Here is a 17,608-nt window from a genome sequence, read left to right as displayed (position 1 = left end):
AGAAGTAAATTTGAGATGTTTGTTTACTTAGCTTCTAGATGTTAGGAAAAAAGGCTTGAAAGTGTATAATAATGTTTCCGTGTGCTTTTTATTCATTTTTTGAAAATTGTGTCATTTGGGCCCATTTTTTTCAAGGTTGGTGGGTTTTTGTGTTTGTGGCTTTTTTTTTTTTTTTTTTTTTGCTGTTTTTCAACCTAAACTTGTCTTTGGTGCCGATAAAAGTTTCCTCTGAGAACAGTTTGTTTGTTAGACTTTTATTTCCTCTTCACAGAAAATAATAACCTTCTTAATATATTTTCAGGTATAGTGGAAGAATATCAGCTCCCCTATCATGACCTGGTGCCCAGTGACCCCTCTTACGAGGACATGAGAGAGATCGTGTGTATCAAGAAGCTGCGGCCCTCCTTCCCCAACCGGTGGAGCAGTGACGAGGTGAGGTTGGAGGTCACCGCGTGGCCGTGACCAGTGTCGAAACAGGCTTTTCTCCTTTTGCCAAAATTCCAAATATTTATTGCAGGAATTTGTCTTCTCTGTTGGGACGGTAACGATATGTCATGGCAGCAGTTTATATGGAGATGAGTGCAGTATATTACATTATCTGTTCCTTTCTCCTGTTTGATTTTGCCGCTTCCAAAATACATTGAATGGGTCAGTGTTTAGCCGACATAACTGCTAACATTATTTCATTTATTGGTGATTCCTGACACTTGCATAGAGGCTGTTATTTCTCCGAATGTGGGTGTGTAAAACATCATGAATTTTCTCCATGACAGACTCACATACAGCATTCTCTCATTTAATGAGAGAAGAGGTAGGCATCTGAAGAATTGACTTTTCTGTACACAGAAGTGGTACAAGGTCACCTAGGTGAGATGCCTGACTGCGTGGGTCTTCCTTAATACATGACGTGATGCTGTGGGAACAAACCCACACTCGGTCGGGCTCTGAGTGCGTCCTGGTGAAACCTCCACAGGTCTGAGAGGAGCTGCCCAGAAGCCGGAAGTGAGCCGGCCCGCCTTGCCTCTCCTGCCCCCTCTGCGCCTTGCTCACCCCTTTTCCATCCACCCTGTGAAACTCTGGACCCCTCGGACCTGGAGTGTCTGGCGGCACTCAGAGTGCCACATTCAGAGAGGAGTTTGAAGCATCCCTCAAAAAAAAAAAAAAAAATCCAAGCCAGTGCAGACAAATGGACAGAACACTGTTTATAAACTAATTCTTCAGTGTTAATTGCATTTTAAAATAACTTTTGGTTCTTGGTTTTGTGGCCAGTTACTGAAATGCTAAATAATACATGTTTCCCAGTGAGCTGTGCAGAAAGCCTTATAAGATGCTGGAGTCTATATTATTTTGAAGGTGGTTATGGGCATTGATATTGCTCAGAGTCCCTTCACTGAGGATTTCTAATGAAGCGAAATGGTGCTTTTCAACAGGAAGGCCAATAATTGACGTGCCACAGGAGAATGCAGGAGAAACTTGTAGTGAGGCTGTGCACAGGTCATTAATCTTGTTAAATGGTATAGTGTGGTGCTATTATTGTAGTGGACAGCTATGATTGAGGAATAACCATGTTTGTTTGACTAGTGTGGAATTAGATAAAAGATTTAAGCTCATCGAGTGTTAGAGACAGTCTGGGAGTGTGCAGCGGAATACAGCCTCCCTGGGTATTTTTGTATTTGTTTAATCTGACTTCAAAACACTCTTCTACAATCAGCAAAGCCACCTGCTTGCTCCTGTCACAAGGAAGACATGAAAATTTGTTTTAGTCCTTTAAGATTTGCATGAGAAAGGAATTTTTATGGAATTTTATGCCTACATGCTTTTAAGACTGTCTTTTAAAAGTACATTCAAATTTCAGAAACCCAGAACTAGAAGCCAGTATCGAGTGCCAGCCTTGCAGATCATACGTTTCTCTCGTGTAAGTCCGGTTCTCCTTTTCCTTCCTGCAGTGTCTCAGGCAGATGGGGAAACTCATGACGGAATGCTGGGCTCACAATCCTGCCTCAAGACTGACAGCCCTACGGGTTAAGAAAACACTTGCCAAAATGTCAGAGTCCCAGGACATTAAGCTCTGAGGCAAGAGTAAGTGTCTCTGGACAAAGCCAGTAGCTATTCTTCTGTTTGTGGGCAGAGCAAAAGATGTTCCAGCAGCATCCACCATCCCAGCCTCGAACATCCTCCTGCTCCCCAGAGGGTGTATTCTTACCGCTCAGGGAGCAGCCTGGACAAATAGAAGTTTCCAGAAGCACGGATTCCTCATGTCTGTCTGTAGGCGGGAGAAACTGCCTGGGTAATTTGTTCAAGATATGATGCATGTTGCTTTCTAAGAAAGCCCGGTATTTGGGGATTGCCTTTTTTTTCCTCAAAAGATAATTTTGCCAAAATAAAACAAAAATGTAGATGTTTCAAGGTATATACTATTTTAGTTTAAAGAATAACAACTAAAGTTCTTCCCAGAAACTCTGCTGGAAGGAAAATTAAAATATGTGTTTCCATTGGTAAAATGTTGCACTCTACCAACCAAAAGACAATCGTTGAAGCTGGAGAACCGAATGGAACCCATCTTAAAAGCCCCCGACGTGCCCCTGCCTCCTCAGACCACTCTGGCCAGCCCTGCACTGGGGCAGCCGCAGCAATGTGAACGCATCTGGGTACCGGCACCGCCTGTGTGGGACCGCCTCTGGGGATTCCCACCCATGACCTTCTGCAGCTTCAGAGGATGTGGGACAAATGAAGGTTTTACGAGACTCTACTAGAAGTAAATGTTAACACTGTTCTTCAGAACCACTTTGTATTTCTGATTCTGTTAGGTTTTTTCTTTCATTAAACACAAACAAAGCTTTTGTGTGTGTAGGAAGTTGAACCCCTGCGTGCTTTTGATCTCTCAAATGAAAGGATCAATATTAAGTAAAGTGGCTGTCAGCTGGGTCGAAGACAAGGCGCTTTAAAATAGAGATAATTTGCTCTTGAGCTGTAAGAAGATAGTGTCAAAAGGTAGGCGGTGAGGATGGAGGTACACACGGCTTGTGTCTTAGGTATGCGGAAGAGACCTCCTCGGCCGCATGAGGGGGAAAGAGTGCACAACTTACTGTGTACAAAGAGGGTTTCTTTTAGTTATTATCTGCCTTTACTCTGTCTGAGTTTAGAGGAGAGGAAACATATCAGGTTAATTGAACTAATTTTAATTTTAAATTAGGTAACTATAACCTCCAAATGGAACAGCAGAGGAATGCTAGTGGAGACCACAAGATTTTATGGCTGTTGGGACTGATTCTGCAGTCGGTACAGATGGAGGATGTAAGTCTTAGGTGATAGCATCGTGTCTTAGGAGTGCTGACTCAGTTTATTTTTATTTTCATGACGTTCAGCTCACTTTTTAATTTATTATTGTTTTCTTCTCTGCAGCGCTTGCGCAGAACATCTCTCCACCTGTTCAGTTATGTAGACACACAAACTTTTGAGCAGCAGGAGTCAAATCATTGACAGGGCCAGTATTCCTTAGCAACAGGAGCATAATAAAGGGTACAATTGTACACATCCCTCTCAACCTTATTCGTTTACTTCCTGACTGTGGTTTTCTTATGCTTCTTAGAATTCTGTAGTGTTTAGCAAAGAATTGGGAAGCTCCTCTTCTTTGCCCTTAAAAAAAAAAAACAAAAAAAAAAACCCCAAACAGCAATTCTGTTCTTTCCAGAATACTCCAGGGGGCAGTGTTTTGTAACACATTTTCATTTCCCCACTTGGTGGCTGAAGGATGGAGAGTTTTTGGAAATGTGACAGCTGCACGAAAAATGAGAAAATATTTTCCTGACTTCTGAAGTGAGCTTGCAGCTGGTGACTGGTTCCTCCAGAAAGCATCCGAAGGCAGAGACCGACTGTGAGCTGTGCTTACCGTCTGGGAGAAGCAGTGTTCTGTATTCAGCATTCACTCCCCAGTGCTTCATAATCACAGCTCCTTTGTAAAAATATTTGCTTAATCCTTGAATATGAAAAAAAGTTTCTGCTTTTTCAAAGATTAAAAACAGTTGGTTCCAAATATAATTAGAATGCTGCTTTTACTGATATTAACATAACCTGAATAACAGTGTAAGTGTTCCCTTTTCTTAGGTCAAAATATTCTTTGCGATTGCTTAGAAGGAGTATCTGGCTAAAGCTAAGTGGGATAATCATCTGAGCCTAGGAGAGAAACTTCAGTGCCTCTAATCAGATCATCTGCAAAACAAATAAGTAAACATTTACATCAGTTAAGTGGGGGCATGTTTGTGTTTCTTGATTTTCCCTAAATTTAGGTGATGATTGGGCTTAGCGCTTAGGTAACAATGTGGTTTTGTTTTTAATAAGTTCTTATACATGGATAACTTCAAATCAGAATATACTGTGGAGAGGTGATGATTTGAAGGGTAAACTAGATTTCCAGGGAGGTGTTGGTTCCTGTGAAAGATGGGAAGAAATTAAAATAGTGTCCAAATTTTTTTCATATAATTTGTTTGGTTGCTTTGGAAAAATGGATAGCTTACTTTCTAATTCCCAACCTGGTATACTCACTATGGACATTAAAAATTTTTTCCTGGTATACTTTAAAAGACACATTAGTTACTGTTGTGTTTTAATGATATAAGAATTTATTTATGAATAGATTTTTTTTCCTGTCTTACCAAAATCCACCTCACTTAGGAAATATTAAATTGTTCTTAAATAGACTACCTACTCGCTTCCAAATAATTAATTTTGATTTTTAAATTTCTGGTAGCTCAGAAGTGAATTTATTTTTTTGTTTTGTCTCCCAATAGAAGAGTGGAGACCTGGAAATAATGTAGACGATTGCTTACTTTCAGGACGATTTCAAAGACTAAAATTTTCTTCTAACCTTTTCCCTGCAAAGGAATCCTAAAATATTACTTGTTAGCTAATATAAGTTTTGTATGCTAAGATATTTGGGTTTATAGTTTATGTATGTGTGTGTATATTATATAAATATATGTATATATAAATATTATGTTCGGTTTGGAGTCCGGCACAACTCCATTATGTGGATTAGAGAGTAAAATATTATGGATGATAAAGTACTACGTGAAACATAATATTTATTTATAAAAGGGTGTAGATTGTTACATCCCAGGCAGCAGTGCTATGAACATTGTGTGTGAGGAGACAGGTCTCTGACCTCCTGAAATGTGCTGCTTGAAAGACACTAGTGACCATTCTTTTTCTTCTCAAAACAAAACTTCTTATAAACTATGCTAAGATTTTATTTACAGGGAATTCTTCAACACGTTTCAATTGCTGCATAGTCAGGCAGAGCGAGTGCTGAATAATGATCGGCTTCCATGTTTCCAGAGCCACGCAGATTCATTAGCAGTGGCAGTGTTCTGTGTTGTTGGTCTGTTCTTTGTTGGTAGGTGGAAGGGCACTGAAAGAAGCACCGGTTTTTAAACTTGAATAATTCTATAGTTATAGCTCCTTAGAAAGCTTAGTCACATAGCCGTGGAAAGGAAAGAAGGCATCAGAAGTTACTTAATTTAGCACTTATGATTCCTTTTGTAAAACAAAACAAAACAAAAAAAAACAATGCCATACTTTTTGGAGAAAAGTTAGACTATATAAGGGATTTTGTTGTCTGTTTCAAAAGAAGACTCATTTGTGTTCTTTTGGGGAACCAGTGCCTTACTGAATTTGTATATACTGTAACTATTCAGAACTAGGGAACAATTGTATTTGTTATGAATTGTATATGGCTTTGTTTTAACATTCCCCCTAATAAAATGGTTTCATTCTCCCCTTGGAAAGAACATGTCTGTTGTCTTATAGCTGTGCCTGTTCTCTGTCTCTAAAAATGTCACGTTGTAACAGGCGGGAGAGGCAGCCGTGGACAGCGCCGCAGTAAGTGTGCACCGTGGCGGCAGGAGAGCGGGACGAGAGGTCTGATGGCTCCGATTCTGTGTGTAATTAGGAGGAACAGTCATCTGCTGAGAGTGAGAGGGAAGGTGGGAACCTTGGTGACAAGGTCACAGCAGATGCTTACAGGCAATGCCGAGGGCCCCATTGAGATGGAGAAGGCTGACTGTGGCTGGTGACCAGGGCGTGGCTGCTGGGCCACCAGACAACCGGCATGTGAACCTGGGCCCCCTCGTTCTCCCCGCTCTGTCAGGGTAGCCCTGTTTTGACCTCTTGAAGACTTGGCTTCTTCCCCTTGAAGAGAAGAATAATATTAATCTCTGCCGCATGGAGCGGTTCTGAAGATTAAATAATCCATGCCATGCCCCTAAGCATTAGGTGAAGCACTCGACTATTACTAAATATTAGCTATTATTACAAATTCCCTGTGCTACTCTTCTATGTATTAATAGTTTTATGGTTTTATTTTTTTCTATCAGGAACTCAGATGCAGGCCTGGAGACTGCGACAGCCGGTTTCATTTCAGGTGGGAGTTACCAGGCATATGCAGCAAGGGGCCCTGGAAAATAAGATTTATCATCAAGGGGACAGCCGACGTGGTCCAGAGGAAGGAGGGGACTAAAGAAGAGGCAGGCGACGGGTCCAGGGAAACTAGGTCAGAGGGCAGCTAACTAGGCTGGGGTCGAGGTGGTGCGTTTGCAGTTACTGAGAAAGAGGCTGTGTTCAGAATCAAGATTTCAGAGTGAGTCACAAGACCAGGGACAGGCTGAGGGTGTACTCTCAGGGGTGGATGGATTTATTCATGGACAAAATGATTGGTGATGACACGTGCGTGCCAAAGCCAGGTCGTTGGATCTGTCTTTGTGGATTTCCAAGCCCCCCAGGATGGTGGTGGTCTAATGACATGAAGATTGTGAGACAGGATTCACCAGAGCCATCGTGGGATGGGGGCAGAGGGTGGAGACAGAGGCTGGTGGGGCCTGATGTACTACAGAGTGGGCATTCATGCAAGGGCAGCGACCTGGAAGCAGCGCCCCAATGGCAGGAGAGAGACTCCATCCTTCCTCCCGACTGTGAAGTCCGTGTGTGGAGCTAACAGGTTGTTGCTGCTGTTTCTGAATCAGTGTCCCCCAGAGAGGAGACAGCCGTCTGCAGAGGGAGAGGGAACTCGTTCAGTTGTCTGTTCATGGCCTGGGAATCCTGGAGGCCAGAGTGAACGTGGGTTTCGAGGCCATCCAGGGGTGGCTTAGGCAGTAATGAATCTGCCTGCAGTGCGGGAGACCCAGGTTCTATCCCTGGGTTAGGAACATCCCCTGGGGAAGGGAATGGCAACTCACTCCATAGTATCCTTGCCTGGAGAATTCCATGGACAGAGGAGCCCGATAGGCTACAGTCCATGGGGTTGCAAAGAGTCAAACGTGACTGAGCAGCTTTCACGTTCTACTTTCACAGTGGAGACTGGATCCAGAGAGGGGAGACCCAGAGTCGTCGGAGCACCGGGGGCACAGGCGGGCTTCACCTCAGTTCCCAGGGGCTCCAGGGTGTGTGACTGGCCGTGCTGAGCCAGCTGCAGTAATGCCAGGAGGGTTCACGCCAACATGGGGATTCAGATGGATCTAAGTCACGTGCATGGTTTTCAGCATCTGTTTCGTAGAAGTACATAGTCTGAGCCCCAGACCTCTTTCCTATAAACTGAGACCAAAACCCGCCTCATGGGGCTCTGAGGAGAAACAGATGAGGTGAATGTGGGAAGTCTGTGTGGCTCCACTCCAGGCACAGAGCAGGTGCTCGTAAATACTGCTTTTCCTCACGGACATTAATTTTGCAGGATGTAAAGCTGGCAACGTGTGAAACTAGCCAGAGTCTGCAGTGGGGACACCCTCTCCCACCCTGTCTGCACCCCACTCCTGGATGCTGTGGGCTTTCCTGGACTCAAAGGCAGAGATGGTAAACCCCAGCTGAGGTGAACAGCATCTTCGCTTGCCCGGGCCACTTTTAAGTCGCATGCTTGGTGGTTCCTTCCCATCACTGCAGCAGAGCACAGGTGTTCCTGCTCTCGGGACTTTTGTTTCTGTGAAGCAATGCCTTCCCAGGTTCTGCTATTAACTGGCTGTCGGGAACTCTGGGGCTGATAAGGGTTCTTTTCCTGGGCCACATGCCAGAACTTTCCAGTGACACCAACCCAGAGAGGGGCTGGGGTAGCCCTCCTCCCCAACTCAGATAATGTATGTGCGTTTTGTTGGGTGCAGTTTTCCCAACAGCAGCCCCAGCCACCAAAGCTCCAAAGCAGGGCTCAAGGGATGGTCGTGGGCTGAGCCTGTGCCACTGTGTACTGTCTTTGTGAAGGGCCGTTTCAGTCTTTATGGAGTTTCTATTCTTTAAATGGCGCTAACTTCTCAGCCACAGTGCCCACTTCTCCCTTCTGTTTTACCAGGACTCTGGTTTACCCGGACTCCAGTGCCACCACTTTCTCAGCTCTGACCCACAGCTGGTTTTGTGACTCCTGTCTTGGATGGCCTTAAGTCAAGGGACAGTACTGTCAGGACAGGTCCATTTACTCACAGGTTCTGGCGGCCAAGGCTGAGGGGCAGGAATGGGCAGGAGCTTCCCCTCTCAGAGAAGCTCCCTCACCCGGAAGAGGCTGCCTCAGAGTCCCCTGCACACTCGGAGGGAGTGGCCTGCCATCCTCCAACAAGTTGAGCAGGTCGGCCTGGGGTTTGCTCTAGCTCTGGGCATCCTCCCTTTTCATTTTGTACCTACTAATGTATCTGTTGCTTCCCAGATGCCTCAGTGGTAAAGAAACTGCCTGCAATGCAGGAGACGCAGGAGACTGGGGCTCGATCCCTGGGTCAGGAAGATCCCCTGGAGGAGGAAATGGCAACCCACTCCAGTATTCTTGCCTGGAGAATTCCACAGAGGACCCTGGCGGGCTACAGTCCATGGGGTCTCAAAGAGTCAGACACAACTGCGTGATTTAGCACACATATACCGTGTGGCTCTTTGCAGACTTTTATTTTTAAAATTTTATTGAAGTATAGTTGACTTTTAATGCTGTGTTACTTTCTGCTGGTAGTTTCATGTTGAATGTAGTTCCCTGTGGTATATGCTAGGATCTTGCTGTTTATCCATCCTACACACATTAATTCGCGTCTGCTAATCCCAAACTTCCAATCCATCCCTCTCGCATCCCCGCTCCCCCTTGGCAACCACAAGTCTGTGCAGAATTCATCTAAAGTGGACTATATGAGGGGCTGGCCTTCGTTCACTTTCTTCCCAACTCTCCAGGGCCTCTGGCCCACTGTACCCAGACCCGGTCCCTGCCGTAACTGCTCACTGATATCACTTGGGAACTTATAATAATACTCCCAAGGCCTAGGCTACACCCCAGAACTATGAACTCAGGTTCTCTGAGAGTGAGATCCAGGCAGTCATTTTGTAAAGCTGCTCAAGTGACACCATTGTGCATAGAGGCTTGAGAAGCATTGTTCTAGAGCCTCATCCTGGCCTGAGGGAGGTTGTGGTTACCATCGGTGCAGAGTCCAAGTGCTTTTCCATGCTATTGAAGAAACACTGGGTGACTGACTCTTCACACAGAGGAGGGCTCTGTGAAGGAATAAGTGAGGCAGCACACTCTGTTGCTTATAAATATAATTTATTACCTGTTTAAAAATTCTTTCTTACATTTTGTACATGTTGGCTGACAGGATGGATACAGGCAAATTTATAAACCAAAGAACTGCAGGAAAATGGGGAGAGGCAGCCAGGGCTAGCATCCCTCACTTCCAGTGCACGGTGACTCAGATGGGACCCCAGAGAGCACGCCTCTGCAGGGGGTTTCTAGAAAAGGAATTGCATAGAAGATACAGCAAGAGGGAACTCCGAAACAGTAAAAGAAGTGTTCCATATCTGAAAAGTTAAGGTCGTGTCATTGTATTTGAGAAAAGAAGGACAACACAGCACGAAACCTTACTGTGCCGTTTCTGTAGTTGAACTGTCCCCCGGGACTAGCAGATGGGTGACATGTCTCTATAGCACAGACTGCTGGGGAGTTTTCTCTGACAAACATTGGTTGTCTTCTTTAGAAAGAATGAAGAGAAGGTCGCCAGTGTGTGACAGGTTAACATAAACTCAGTGAACATGTACAACACCATGACACACCACACACACACACACACACACACACACACACACACACACACACACACAGGGATGCTCTTCCCTGCAACTGGGCTGAATGCATCCTGTTGGAAGGGTGAGGATCTCACTACCAAAGGGGAGGCCTGGGGAAGAGCGAAGGGGAGGAGGCAGGTCGCACCCTCAGCTTGTTCTGACCGCTGTTGCCTGGAGGAGTGTGTGTGTTAGAATTTATTTGCCCACATTTACAGGTGTCACATAACAATATAAAAGGGTGAGGCATTTTGTGCTGGCTGTGAATTTCTTGCTCTTTTGCTCGATCAATCAGGTTTGGCATCTGGGACGTGTTTCAGGTCACAGTTCTTGGATGTTGCCTCCCATAGTGCTGACCTTCAGAGGTCAGGGTTTATCAAGCTTAGGCTGCTGATCAGCAATAATTGCCCATGATTCACCTTCTGAACTCAGTACCGAGGGTTATTCCACCCTGGCTGGTGCCATCATCTTCAGTTGCTGCTTTGATACTGCCAAGTCCAGGAGACTTTGAAATTTAAGATTGGCACGCAGGACTTAAGCATATTGGCTAAAAGACCCTGAAGTGTTACAGCTTCAGCAGCTTAGACTTTTGCTGAGGCACAGTCTGGAATGGCAGGTGTGGAGGCTGGTGTATACCATAGCAGATGCTTTGTCTTGTGGGCAGCTGACCTTACCTCAGGCCACCTTCCTTTTTCCCTTCTCCACAGCTGGTGGGTCAAGACTCCTGACACTCTGCAGAATCCTAGATCGTCTCCGGACAGTTCTCTGTAGCAAGTAAAAGTCTAAAGTATACGGCTGGGTGGGAAATAGCTTCTGTATTGGTTGGTTTTGTTTGCCAGTGCATTTATGGAGTTCCTGTCTGTTTGTCCTGGCAGCACTTTCCTTGACCATGCTGAAATACAGCCAGGCATGTATGTTATGTCTGGGTGCATGAGCCCATTCATATTCCACCTGTAGATCAATTCAGGCAGGTGACAGGGCCACCAAAAAAGCTGAGAGCCATGAACTCTTCTGAAGACAGATTTTTAGAGCAGGATTTCCAAAAATGGGGCAATCACAGGGCTGATAAGATGAAAGTATCAGGAAGTTAATTGTTAGTATGTAGAGCAAACACACCCAGTGACATATAAGGCCATCTCCCCATTTTCACAAATTGGTTTCAGGCATGAATTATGGAAATATTTATGACTCCATTGGCTTACTTAACCTGTATAGACACAGGCTTAAATTATTAATGCTTACAATGTATTTATTCCCCTTATGCCTTATTCCATAAAAAAATCATTTGAGATGCAAAGAAACTTTTTCAAAATAATCATTACAGCCAGAGATTATACAAATAGATTTCTTAGGGTAAAGAAATAGCACTTGATTGCACAGAGGCAAAGTTCTAAGGATTTCAGTCAACATTAGCTCAGTAAAGTTTAAAAAAATACAAAAAACCAAAAAGGCAAAGTGTAATAGTTGGTCCTGTGAGGCACTCAAAAGGTAAAACAACATTTTATTACCTTGAGATAATCAGTCATAAAAATATTTTCCTTATTGGTTCCATAAAATCTAATGCTCATTGACCATTATCATCTTTACAAATAATTGATTTTGAGGGATGGCATGATGGCATTCTGACTCACAAAAGTGCCTCTGCTCTCAAAGCAGATGGATCAAACTCAGTTTCATTTGGCTGTGTCCACAGGCATCCTTCCTGTCATTGGCCTCAGACTTGGACTGGGGTCTCTGTGCAAGACTGAGAACTTGTCCAGAAGCCTCGCTCAGCAAGAGCCATAGCTCCCGTTCAACCTGAAGTCTGAAGACTAGATAAGGAAACTTTTTCTACCTACTTATACTCTCTGGAAGGTCAGTATTTTTATGTGCTTGACCTCACGTGGGCAGACCTTAAAGTGGCAAAGGCAGTGAACCCTGAGGAGATGGTGATCAGCTACTGCTTCCTTCCTCCAACATCCATGAGAGAGACAGAGGCAGACGTGCACCAGGAGCGCAGCTGCTGTGTTCCCAGCAGACACACCCTTCAAGATACATAGACCGCAGCCTTGTCTGCTCCTCTCCAGAAGAAGGTAAATAAAATCTCACCTCTACTATTGCAGTGTTCAAAATATCTTTCTTACGCCCCTAAAAAGTGTTACCGACCGTATAGTTTCCAGAGTGTCCTGAACTCAGTCTCCATGACTTATTCCTAACGAATGGTTCTACTATCTGAAAGTTGGGAGATTAAAATCTACAAAATAAGAGTGAAACTATTAGTTGCTTTGTCATGTCTGACTCTTTGTGACCACATGGACTGTAGCCCGCCTGGCTCCTCTGTCCATGGAATTCTCCAGGCAAGAATACTGGAGTGGGGTAGCCATTGCCTTCTCCAAGGGAGCTTCCCAACCTAGGGATTGAACCCAGGTCTTCCACATTGCAGGCAGATTCTTTACCATCTGAGCCACCAGGGTAGCCCCACAAAATAGTAGTATGTATCAGTATAAAGGGTTGGAGCTGCATGTTGTCTAAATATTATCAGGGTAATTCATTTGTTCAACTATTGTCCTTTGTCATAGGTGTCTTTTATTTGCCATTTCATTCAGTTCTTTCTGATTGGGCCTATGATAGCATTAAATTACTAATACCCGTTGTTGTAGTTTAGTTGCTAAGTTGTGTCTAACTCTTTGTAACAGCGTGGACTGCAGCCCGCCAGGCTCCTCTGTCCATGGGATTTCCCAGCAAGAATCCTACAGTGGGTTGCCATTTCCTTCTCCAGGGGATATTTCCAACCCAGGGATCGAACCTGCATCTCCTGCTTGGCAGGTAGATTCTTTACCACTGTGCCACCTGGGAAGCCCAAGATGGCTAATGGTTATTCAGTATACCAAAGGACATCTCACCCCAAATACTGACCTGCCTTGGAAGAGCTTACATTGCTTCCATGAAGATGGGAATTCTTCTGGGTAACTGAGGTGAGTGTCCACATTGGTGTTCTTGCTGTTTATGAAAAGGCTCTTGGCTGTGAGCATCTTGGTGTTACAGTTTGCTAACACCTTGTGCCCAGTTATCAATAATCTGAATCTAACTTCTATTCCTTCCAGATCACATTAAGGAAATTTGATTTAGTGAGAGGAAAATCAAAACAGGATGAAACATCTGCTTTTAGATCCCCAAATTCAGAAGGAAGCTAGTTTCTTCTCCTTGATTAACAACCACAACAGTTTTCACTTCATTAGATGTAGTATTTGCATATATAAAACTTACTGGATGCTGCTTATGTCTTCAAAAATAAATATCAGAGAGAGAACTAAAGGTAAGTTTTAAAACACATGAAGCCTAGTGAAAAATATAAATAACAAATCTTCAAAAGCTGTTTTGTAGATTTTTATGTATTTCTATTATTTCTGTAACACCAGTCTGAGATGTCAAAACCCAATTTGAGGTGTGTGTGGAGTTAGAAACAAACGTACTAGGCTCATAAAAAGTGAAGTTGTTCAGTCCTGTCCGAATGTTTGCGACCACATGGACTGTGGCCTACGAGGCTCCTCTGTCCATGGGATTTTCCAGGCAAGAGTACTGGAGTGGGGTGCCATTTCCCTCTCCAGGGGAATCTTCCCAACCCAGGGACTGAACCCAGGTCTCATGCATGGCAGGCAGACTTTTTTACCATCTGAGCCACCAGGGAAGCAACTAGGCTCATAATGACATGTAATTTTTGATATGGGTAATTTAAGTGGAAAAAAAGATAAGAATAAGAAATGTCTATCTGATGTGAAAACAACTTCTGCATGTCTGTCATAAAGATGCTGTACACGCTGCAGGTATCCACTCCTTGGGGCAGATAGTGTTATCTACCACTAGATGGCACCATGCACAAGTGAGAGTTTTTTTTTCTTCCTGTTGAAGTAAACTGGTTTTTGCTCTCAACCTACAGCAAAGCCCTAGGAATGAAAGGGAGGGCATGTTACAGGATGGCTGATGAGGTTGCTCCGTATATACTGAATTGTTGAGCCTAGACCTGAGTTTGAGAGCAATCTAACAGCTATTACTTCACTCCCCAAAAGAAGGAAATCAGAATTTGCTGTGTAAATTATTTGATATAAATGGCGTGCTATACATATGGAAGTGTGCTCCCCTGACAGGGAACATGATGGAGGTCTATGACAGACAAGTACCTCACTTTTAAGGAATTAACCGCCTTTCCCCTTTCTGGTGCTAAGATGTAGAACCAAATACCAGGATGCACTTCAAGTGAACCGGTGGCTTTGAAAATACAGTTCCTGCTATCTTTTGTAGTTCTGGGTTGATGACTTTTTAAAAGTCAGTTTTGCAATTAATTTATCTGGATACTACATATTTGCTCCTTTCTATTTTTTATTAGGCATCAGATTTCTAATTCTTGACTTCCAGACATAACAGCCCTTCAAACCAGCAATGGTGAGTAATCTTGAAAAGTCATTTTAAGATGCAGCAATGCACCATAGCTCTTTTTCTGCTTCCCCCCCTTTTAAAAATTAAGTTTTTTATGTAGAGTACAATTTTACTATCTCTTGGTCAAAGATATACTGGTATAAGCATGATACACTGAACTTGTTTATTAGTGCAATCTTACCTTTCACAGCAAGTGTAATGTATTTTGATGTACGGTACAGGGTGTGGTCTGAGAGAGACAGATGATGGGATAATCTTCATGTATCTAAAACAGAAGATAAGAAAAGGCTCCCTACCAAGGTATCAACAGTTTCTCAGTGATGAGGATAGAAGAACCTGGGAATATCAACAAATTACCAAAACAGGTGAGGAAATGCATGTGGGAAGAAGGGGAAAGGGTAAGATTATTTCTAATTCAAATCCATTCCGTAACTTGGATACCTCTAGCCCCAAGGTAAGCCACGGCCATGCTTTGAAAGTGCCAATTCACAGGCAGGGCTGCTTGTTCAGTCTCGGTTTGGCTCCTGGACTGTTGACTCTTTACCCCCCCACCTGCTGGAAGAATTGAGCCCCTGTGTTAAAGCCAAGAGCCTGTATGGTCCTAAAGAAATATCATCGTTTACACAAAAGTAGTCTGTTGACTGACTGTTTTTCAGTTAAAAAAATCTTTTTAATTAAAAAATTTTTGACCAAGACAATAATAGAACATAATTTGCAACTAGTCAGGAAGGCAACTGGTCCCAAGAGAGGAAAGAAAGTGAGAAGGGGATGCCACCTCTGGGTGAGCAGCGTGATGCAGGGACACGAAGACGAGACTTGAAAGCATAACAAATATGTTACAGGCCAGAATAATTATCTTCCAAGTCAGAACTATTTGGAAGGCATAATGTAGCCTGGGCGAAAGACAGGTTGAATCGTTAAATGATCCAGGTCAGCGTCCATTGTGGTCTTCAGACTGATGAAGGAGACTGGAGGCATCACAGTGGGAAGTCAAACGTTTTAGAACCTTGAGCTGATCTAATCCACCCCTTCATTTTACAGGTGAGGAAACTTGAGGTCCAATGAGGGTAAATGACTCTCCCAAGGGAGCATAGAGTGACAATGACAAACCCAGAATGAGAACTGGTTTCCTGATCTCCAGCTCAGAGGCTGTTCCTTCAATCACACTGCCTCCGCGGTAGACAGAGGACCCACCGAAGGTGTGTGGGGCTGCATGACCACAATACTGCGTGAGCTTGAATCGAGAGCATGTCCCATGACAATACTCGGGGGACAAAGCCCCTGCCTGAGCAAGCTCAAAGAATAGACCGACAAAGTCGGTAGGCATTTACCACCTTCTCAGGCAGAATGACTGAAGAAAGATAAAAATGTCAAGGAAGCAAGGGATGCCTGCTTAATTAAACTGGTGACCACATCCACCTTGTTATGAGAAGGTGCCCAGGTCAGGTCGATACCTAAATACTAACAGTACTGCTAACAAAAACAAGGTAAAAGTAAATCCTTTTACTAGAATACTTGTAAATACTCATCAATAATAATAATGATGATGATGATAATACCTTTAAAACAAAACCAAAACACTTCAAGTTGCATATTACCAACACACAAGTTGTGAAGAAATTCTTGTGTTGTTGAACATGAATCAAGGTCTTCCTGTGATGATACAGCTTTATTCCCTGAGGGCATGAGACAGTGCCCTCAAGGAATAAGAAGACTTCTCTATTTCTCCTTTATGCTTAGATTCTCCACTTCCCTGATACAAACAGTAACACTGGTTCTACAAGTTCTAGAAAGAGAACACTGATGGGAGGATTATCTGAGACACTTGATGCACACAATTTGTAGGAAAACTCTTGTGATTTCTCTGTAAATTACTAATCTGAAAGAGACACAGCAAACCGTCCACAGCTTCAACTTCAAATGATTTAAACAAAAATAGAACGAGCCATGGACAGTGTCTGCATCCCTGTCCAATTTGATGTAAACAACGTTTGTAGAAATTGGGTTTGTTAAGAAAGTTTATCCATATATCTGGATAGCAATAAAAAGCGTTTCCTAGGAAACTGTAAGATCCTGTACCACACAGCATACAGCCCAACTAAGAGGAAAATTAGGTTGATTTCTAAATTCAAGATACACATTTGTACAATTGTTCTTAACTCCTGTGGCGGTGTCCGAGTAGAGTGGGCGTGTACATTGGTAAATGTGTCTGTCTGCCTTCTCTCTCCCGCTGCAGGCTTGCCTGTGGAGCTCACTGGTCCAGACGGGCTCTCCTCCTCCACTTCAGCCCCGGCCTGGGTCAATACTGCCCTTCTGCTAATGACACCACTGTTTCATGTCTTCCCATTTCCTCTAAGACAGCTGCCAGCACGCTCAGGTTTCCATCTGGGAAGTTCTGTGCTTCCCAGAGATCCAGGATGACACCAGTTGGACTTGATTTGGTGGCAAAGTAATTCAAGTACCTGTAATTGGTAATGGGAAAAAGGGCTGAACGGTGTGATTTATGGGTCTGTTTTCTTTTCAGTCTTGACTAAACCTTTTTGTTTCTGCATTTCTGGAAGTATCCTGGTCCCCCTTGAGAAACTGGGGCTTGCAGTGAGCTGTCCTGAATAACTAGCTCATGTTTAATTAGGTCAGCCCCAGACAGGAGACGTGATGCTTAACTTTGTTAACCTCAACTCTGAGTAAGATAATTTAAGAGACAAGATGTCTATGGGTCACATCCTGAACAGGAAATCAAGAGGCTTATGTTTTCTTTCCAGCCCAGCCTCTGATCATCTTTGACAGGTCATGCCTAGTGTTTTGCTTGGTAGTGATGGCAAAGTTCTAAAGAGAAGAGGCTCCTGAGGTCTCTTCATAACTTAACAGCTGTGCTGTGTTTAGCACTGTTAATCACCCATCCGGCATTAGGTCCTGCTTCAACAGGAGGTGAGGAATGATAATTAGTGAACGGCTATATCATTTAGGGGGATTTAGCCCATCGGCCTTGCGAAATAGATCATAAAACCTGATGCTTAGAAAAGTCAGAGAAGCCCAGGATGTCTCTCAACTATGTATCTGCAACACCATGGTGCAAGATACAAGGTAGGAACTTAATACATGTTGGCAGAATGGAAAGCAAGTAAATGTACAGATG

The 17,608-nt window shown here is 43.7% G+C and overlaps 2 protein-coding genes across 2 annotated transcripts in view; one reads left to right on the top strand and one right to left on the bottom strand.

Annotated features, from left to right (window-relative positions):
* BMPR1B (bone morphogenetic protein receptor type 1B) overlaps positions 1-2,072 on the top strand; it is a 104,548-nt gene extending 102,476 nt beyond the window's left edge. Inside the window, exons 10-11 of the mRNA XM_068975715.1 lie at positions 302-432; positions 1,947-2,072. Of these exons, the coding sequence (XP_068831816.1) occupies positions 302-432; positions 1,947-2,072 (257 nt within the window). The remainder of the gene's footprint in view (positions 1-301; positions 433-1,946) is intronic.
* Positions 2,073-16,771: 14,699 nt separating this feature from the next.
* UNC5C (unc-5 netrin receptor C) overlaps positions 16,772-17,608 on the bottom strand; it is a 421,047-nt gene continuing 420,210 nt past the window's right edge. Inside the window, exon 16 of the mRNA XM_068975344.1 lies at positions 16,772-16,934. Within this exon, the coding sequence (XP_068831445.1) occupies positions 16,772-16,934 (163 nt within the window). The remainder of the gene's footprint in view (positions 16,935-17,608) is intronic.

This window comes from Capricornis sumatraensis, chromosome 7 (genome assembly GCF_032405125.1).
Source record: "Capricornis sumatraensis isolate serow.1 chromosome 7, serow.2, whole genome shotgun sequence".
NCBI classification, from domain to species: domain Eukaryota; kingdom Metazoa; phylum Chordata; class Mammalia; order Artiodactyla; family Bovidae; genus Capricornis; species Capricornis sumatraensis.
Note: the sequence above shows the minus strand (reverse complement) of the source record. Positions and strands in the feature narration are given on the sequence as shown.